Below are 7,500 nucleotides of genomic sequence, written 5' to 3'. Positions count from 1 at the left end.
CCCCCTCCACTCCGCAACCCCCAACACACACGCAAACTGCTGTAAAACTTGCCGCGGAAAGAGAGACACACTACAGTAAAGGTTTCACACGAGTCAACAAAGGGACACAAAAAGAGATAAAATAAAATAAAAACGCATCGCAACTAATCCTGTATACGTAACATGGTCTTTCCATTGCCTGTAAAATACGAGAGAGTCTAAAGTTTGGCAGTCTGCTCGGTATAGTTCCCTGCACGTCCCTCCTGCTCCCACAACTTGCGCTCCCCGTCTGTGTATGTGTGTGTGTGTATATGTGTGACAAGCGCCGCCTCCGTGTCACTGCATCCATCTGTGTTTTATCGGTAGTATTTGTCACGTAGGTCATACCAGGTGCTAGCAGTGTGTTAGGGGATGAAAATACAGTGAAGTGACGGTAACTGGACAAAAATAACGGAGTGGTAACAAATAAATGGTTTGAATGTAAGTTGAGTGAGAGGTGAAGCGAGGAGATAGGGTGCTCATGTACACCTTCATTGAGAAAGCCAGACACACTCATTGTTCCTCACGTCCCTTCCACCATACACACATCTTACTCTTGAAATATACAGACCCTTTCTTGGTACATCTCTGCCCGCGGCCATACACAACAGACAGAAGGTTCAGGTACACGGGCTTGTCAATCTGCCTCTCCAGAAGTTATTTAAAGGGTCCCACAAGACACGCCCAAGATAACTAGCAGATCTGTCCCTCCGCTCACTGCTGGCGGCCTCACAGGGACAACGAGGATCCTATTTACGTGAGATATAAGACGTGGGAACTGTCGAACAAAAATATGATGCTGAAGAAAAAGGCGAAGGACAAAATCTTGGTCTCCATATTTTTTCTTTCACGGATAAAGTCGTCGGAGGAAATCCGGAGTCAGGAAGGAAAGGTTGAAGTATGTACGAGGTCCATAAATCCTGCCAAAGTATGAGGCGCGCCTACACCGCTGTGAGGCACGGCGCGGGAAGGACCTGCCGAAGGTGGAGTGTGATGCACGGCCGCTCGGTGGACGGGTGAGGCTTGGCGGGCAGGAGGGCGCGGGGTGCGAACACTGCCTCCACGAAAACACCGTGGCAGGAGTGAAAAATGTATGTGTTACGTGGCGAGAAGGAGGAGGAGGAGGAAGGAGAGCGGGATAAAGACAAGGAGAAGGAGAAAGCTGGTTATAACGATTAGGCTGAAGGAAAAACACATCAAGTGAAATTATCAGTCTGTTTACTATTGACATCTGTGTTTATTGACGTGTCGAGGCCTGGGCGGCAGTGATAGAGGCGGTGTGTGCAGGTAGGGAGTAGAGAGGAGGAGGGTCATTCATATAAGGTGGAGTTGGAGATAGAAAGAAGACAAAAGGAAAAATGAAAATCTAGAGACGGTGTGTGAAAGAAAATATGAAGAGATTGTCTGAAGCTACAAATGGGAGAGATTCGTAAGCCGTGCAATCTTTTGAGGCAGAATAAGAACATTAAACAAAATTGCAATGACGTTCAAGATGATAATGATGATGTACGTGATCCGAGCAGAGAGAGAGAGAGAGAGAGAGAGAGAGAGAGAGAGAGAGAAAGAGAGAGGCTTGGGGTCACTTAAGAGCCAGATGGACCGGTCGCAAACTTAATTTCCCAAGTTGTTGTTTCTTGACTTGACGCCCCGGAACTTTCCGCCGCTGAGTCCACCCTTGCCACGGACAGATCCAGGTCACTGCTTCCAAACTTTCTTCCTCATCATCTCCTGGGAACCTTTTTAAATCCCGTGCACTCCTTGCTTCTAAGAATTAGTGAAATGTGAGGCCGTTCCCTTACCAATAGGTTGACAACTCTCATCTCGTCTGTATTTATTTTCAAATCAGTATCCTTTTATATATCCTGGCTCATCATTGCTAGATGATTTAACACGAGGTAAGCGAAGGAATTTTAGTTAAATAAGATGATAATAGTAATAATGATAAAGATAGGTTGAATATACGGCCAAAAACATAAAGCAATTAATGAACAACAAAGCAGACCATTTGTCCTCTTTCATTTTTCCTTTACTTCTATTTTTTTCAATCTCTTTTTCATTTTCTGGCGTTCACCTGCACCTCCGCATTCAGAGCAGCTGTGTGCTAGCAGTTGGCCAGCACACAACTCTAGCGAAGCAGCAGAAATGCTTCAAGTTAATTCCAAGCCGTATATCTTTGAGAATGATCAGCCTCAGTGATGAGTGTTCATATATCAAACGTGCAGCAAGACTCGCCAGCAGAGACTCTCTTCCCTGCTGTAGTGGTGGCGGCGGTGGTGGTGGTAGCGGTGGTGGTGGTTGGAGCATTAAGCTTTATGCAACTTTTATTCAAGTAATCAGTAAGAGACGACACAACATTTTCATATGCATGTGAGTTATTATTTACTTTCATCTTTCCATGCATGTGAATTCCCTCTTCATCTAGTCTGCTCTTTGATTCAGGGATACTTTTACTTTGCAGTATACGAGTTAACTAAGATTAACTATGCTTTATGTTATGGCGCTAACGTGACGAGGGGAAAGAGTTTCATTCTGAAGTATGTAAGCTGAATAAATAAAGCATACGTTACACTGCGTGGCTTTACGTTATGTTTGGCAGGTAAAGCGACGGGCTATTTTGGGGGAAAATTTAAGATACGTGGTGTTAAATGAACTTACTGGAACAAAACAAAGGGGAATACTGAAAGAAACGTTTTATTGTTAACTTCCGTCCTTAAACGTTACCTGATACGAGTAGACTGCTTGATGGATGGCTGCAGGCACACAGGCACGTGAATAGAGATTCAACCCATACATACATACAAACTTACATAAATACAGGCACAAACTCACTTATATATAGAAACGCACGTATACAGACATGGGAAATTTGATAAATTGGTCGATCAGCGAGGGAGAATCAGTAATCTTTGTGTGTGTATGTGTGTGTGGGAGAGTAACACACACACACACACACACACACACACACACACACACACACACACACACACACACACACACACACACACACACACACACACACACACACACACACACACACACACACACACACACACACACACACACACATCAATACCTCCTAAACTAATGCAGACATCCAGGAAAGTTTGTAGCGTCAGGTTTCCCAGCACGACTCATAATACAGCACATCGGGGCCTCCCTGTCGTGTGCTGCGGCTTAGCAAGAGACCAGGAGGAGGAGGAAGAGGAGGAGAACACACACACACACACACACACACACACACACACACACACACACACACACACACACACACACACACACACACACCAAAACAAGCATATACCAATCAACTCAAAGCACACACCATTTTCTGAAACCGAGTGAAAACGCGGTAGATAACAATAGTAACCACATGTCTCATTCGTTTTCCATCCCGCCGATGAAGATGAGGCCGCTCCTTCTCCTCTCTGCTTGCATTGTACTCGCGGCGTCCCTGGCGGCGGGCGGTCCGGGGGTACGTTCGTATTATCTAAGGCAACGCTGGGAACTTTAATCACGACTTATTCCGCTGAGTATTTTCCATCTTTTTATCCCTCTAAGTAACGTTCCTCCCCTGGCAGGTGGTGGCGGATGGTGCTGAAGGGACAGTGAGGTACCAGCTGAATGATGACACCAACTTTGGAATCAACAGTGCTGGTGTTATCTACTCCATCCGCCACCTGGACCACAAGGGCTCTGGTGGCCGGTACTTGCTGCAGGTCACGGCTGAGGAAAAGGACCAGGGTGAGTGTAGACTGTTGGATCACTAGAGGACGACTGAGTAAGCTAGTGGGTGGGAGTAAGTGACTGTGGACTGTTGTAAGAGATGGGAAGGTTAGAGTAGACTGGTGAGGGTATGAGAGGTGCAGGAGGCCAGGTTAGTGTAGACTGGTAGGGCAGGGTGCAAAGTTTAAAGTGGTGGGTGAGGGAAGGATGAGTGCAGCCAGGCGGTGAGGGAAGAGAAGTGTAAGGTGTTTGTGGAAAGGAAGGTATTGGATGCTGGGGAGAATTGTGTGATAAATTTTCAGAAATGCAGCTACATCTTGTCATTCACTGGCGAACGAGACTCATGTTTTTATTTTTTTTTCTGCTAAACCTTTCACTGCTAAATATTTATCACAACCCTTTCACATATTTAGACATTTTCTTAATAATTTTGCAACTCAGAAAAGAAAGGATGCATGCAAACAGTTTTAGCGTTAACAAAGATCAACTTAGGCAATGAACATAACAAATATACTTCACTGTCACATCGTTACATTACCACCACACTGTTACTTCACTTAATAAAAACTAATTCGACACTGCCACGTAATACCAAGTCTGCAAAATAGTTCCTTACAACGAGTCATTCACTGCAGTACGTGACATAACAGTGTACGTATCATAAGAGTCCTGTTTATCACTAATGCATGCCTGTGTATTCCTCTTGACATGCACGAACCTTGCTGTGACGGTGGCTATGTGGCTGCGGCAGGTGACGTAAGCGGGTGGACACGACCAGTAACCGCCCAGGTGACGTTGCAGGTGACAGACGCCCCTGAGCCACCTCGCTTCGACTCCCCTCATTACAAGTTTACCGTGTCTGAGTTTGCAAGCCAAGGTAAAGAAATTTGACATTAAGTACCTCCACACACACACACACACACACACACACACACACACACACACACACACACACACACACACACACACACACACACACACACACACACACACACACACACACACACACACACACACACACACACACACACACACACACATACAGTACTGATAACACTAGACAGACAAACAAGTGCGATATAGTAGTTTCCTTACTTCTTACTAACGATATTGACACATCTAGCTACAGTTCCCACACGCATTTCATTCTAAGAGTTGCTACCACCACCACGTGTCAACCTTGGTATCTTCAAGCGGGTTATATAAGAAAAGAATTGTAATGTTTCCAGTCTCAATAGTTCCTTGGTTTTGATCAGCGGCAGTTTCCCCTCAGCGTGTAGGTCGCAAGAGGGAAAGCTGCAGATTTTTTTGTACAGAGAGGGGCTTACGGAAGGTAATCTGGATGGAAGGGAAGGCTTTGGGGGTGTTTTCTGGCGCTTACGAGAGAGAGAGAGAGAGAGAGAGAGAGTGCGTGTGTGTGTGTGTGTGTGTGTGTGTGTGTGTGTGTGTGTGTGTGTGTGTGTGTTTCTTAATCTTAAAACCTTTTACGCCATTATGAAAAAAACTATTTGCAAAGGTTGTATTCATAGATGATTGATTTTTCTGTATATCCTAGATGCTTCTCCCGTGCTAATGCAGAAACCTTGTTAGATTATCCATTGAATCATGAAAATACTTTAGAAAAATCATAATAACGTCTATTAAAACCTGATGAAATGATTAAGAATACAATACAGAGATAGATAGATAGAGAGAGAGAGAGAGAGAGAGAGAGAGAGAGAGAGAGAGAGAGAGAGAGAGAGAGAGAGAGAGAGGGGGGATAGGATAGGGGGATTAAGGACTTGCCACACCTCACAGGAGGAGAAAGAAAGTCCCTCATTCCTCAACGCCGTGAAGTCATCCCAGTGTGACTAAAAAGTTTCAACCGCGAGATATTCCTTCCCTTTTTGTCTCTGATGTAATTCTAGTAACATCTTTTCCCTGCGTGGTTCCCTTTCTGGCACACTTTACCTTTCAGTTCTCCTCTTTCTCTCCTCCCAAGACTAAAAAAAAAAAGGTAAATTTGTCTTAATTTTCACATCGTTTTTCTTTTGTCTTATAGATTTACATTGTATAGATGAAAGAAAACCCAGTAATGAATAAGAATGGACTGACGTGGTATGAGGAGATTGAGAGGAGAGACTATATACCCAAAAAAGCGTCAGAGTTATAGATTTGAAACCAGAGTAGTTGGAAGGCAAAAGAGGATCTGGAGACGGTTCGTGAGGAGAAACATATAAAAAGATTGCCTGTGATCTGAAAATCTGATTCATAACCTTTTATTTATGCAAGAAGGAAAGCAGACCAAGGGCAACAAACCCCACCCCCAAAAAAAGACCTACTTGATTACCAGTTCCCTTAAAGTGTGATAGAGTTAGCCAAAAGTCTGGGACAAATGTCTTGAAACCTCCCCCTTAAAAGAAGTCAAGTCGTAGGAAGAGGGAAATACAGACACAGGCAGGGAGTTCCAGAGTTTACCAGCTGTCCAGTGCATGAGAATAAGAATAAAATGAATAGATACTCGTAGTAAAACGCCGTGGTTATTCTCACTCGCTGGTCATGAATTGGAAGCATTAAGTCACTCATTCCCTTGTCAAGTGGGGAAAGCTACTGGGAAATATATGTATGTATATATGAATGTATGTATGTATGTATGTATGTATGCAGTGAAAACAAAAATATAACTACATAAATAAACTACTGATGAACACGAAGCATAGACAAGCGAAACGGTGTGTGTGTGTGTGTGTGTGTGTGTGTGTGTGTGTGTGTGTGTGTGTGTGTGTGTGTGAATGAGTGTATGTAAACCTGTACTCACGCACGCATTCCCCATATTGTAAAAATAAATAAATAAATAAAAAAATGGGAAGGGCTTTCCATCCCCCTTTTATATTTGCCAGTTTTATTACTTTTCCGTGTTGTGGGGGAAGTAATGGCCTTTCCTTTACTCCCCGCCCTTATTTTTTCCCCTCTTTTTTAACCATTTCACTCTGGCTTCCCCCCGCACCGCTCCTCCACTGACTGAAGCACCTGAGGGCGGCCGGGACTAGAGTTGTTCTTTCCAACCTTTCTCTCCTGCAGGTAGCTACGTGGGCACAGTGAGAGCGAGTGATGATGATGGTGACTTTGACCACTACTTCCTGCACGGGACGGAGATGTCAGAGGCGGTGAGTGAGTGTGTCTGTGTGTTATGTATGTGTGTTGTTGCTGTTCGGTTCTTCTCTGTTGGTATGTGTGTGTGTGTGTATGTTTCGTGTCCTCTCTTCCTGCGTGTGTGTCTCTCTGTTATGTACGTGTCAGTCTTCTGCTGTTCGTCTCTTCGCTGTTGATGTGTGTGGGTAGGTGTGTGTGTGTGTGTGTGTGTGTGTGTGTGTGTGTGTGTGTGTGTGTGTGTGTGTGTGTGTGTGTGTGTGTGTGTGTGTGTGTGTGTGTGTGTGTGTGTGTTGTTTTGTGTGTAATAAAGAGCAGTTGTTTTAGTATTATTAAGTTACGTGTGTGTGTGTGTGTGTGTGTGTGTGTGTGTGTGTGTGTGTGTGTGTGTGTGTGTGTTATTATTATTACTATTTTTATTATTATCCAGTTAGGATTCCGTGTATGTGTTACCTATTTCAGTTTCTTTTTGTTGTATTTCAAATTTCTACATTTTTAATCAGTAGACGTGTTGTGTTGTAGTGTCTTTGCAACTAATGGGTGTGTTTCTTTTTTATTATTTTTTTTTTAGCTCTTTTAATTTTGATTTTATGCATCTGTGCTTTTATTGGGACGAAATGTTTCCAGTTA

The 7,500-nt window shown here is 43.9% G+C and overlaps 1 protein-coding gene across 4 annotated transcripts in view; it reads left to right on the top strand.

The window, feature by feature from the left end:
* The window catches only part of LOC123503712 (neural-cadherin-like), a 181,674-nt gene that overhangs the window by 127,778 nt on the left and 46,396 nt on the right, over nucleotides 1-7,500 (top strand). For all 4 annotated transcript variants that reach the window (XM_045253693.1, XM_045253694.1, XM_045253692.1 and 1 more), the window contains exons 5-7: nucleotides 3,597-3,759; nucleotides 4,493-4,618; nucleotides 6,802-6,887. In XM_045253693.1, the coding sequence (XP_045109628.1) occupies nucleotides 3,597-3,759; nucleotides 4,493-4,618; nucleotides 6,802-6,887 (375 nt within the window). The remainder of the gene's footprint in view (nucleotides 1-3,596; nucleotides 3,760-4,492; nucleotides 4,619-6,801; nucleotides 6,888-7,500) is intronic.

Source organism: Portunus trituberculatus, chromosome 14 (assembly GCF_017591435.1).
Source record: "Portunus trituberculatus isolate SZX2019 chromosome 14, ASM1759143v1, whole genome shotgun sequence".
NCBI classification, from domain to species: Eukaryota; Metazoa; Arthropoda; class Malacostraca; order Decapoda; family Portunidae; genus Portunus; species Portunus trituberculatus.
This window is presented reverse-complemented; position numbering and strand designations above follow the sequence as displayed.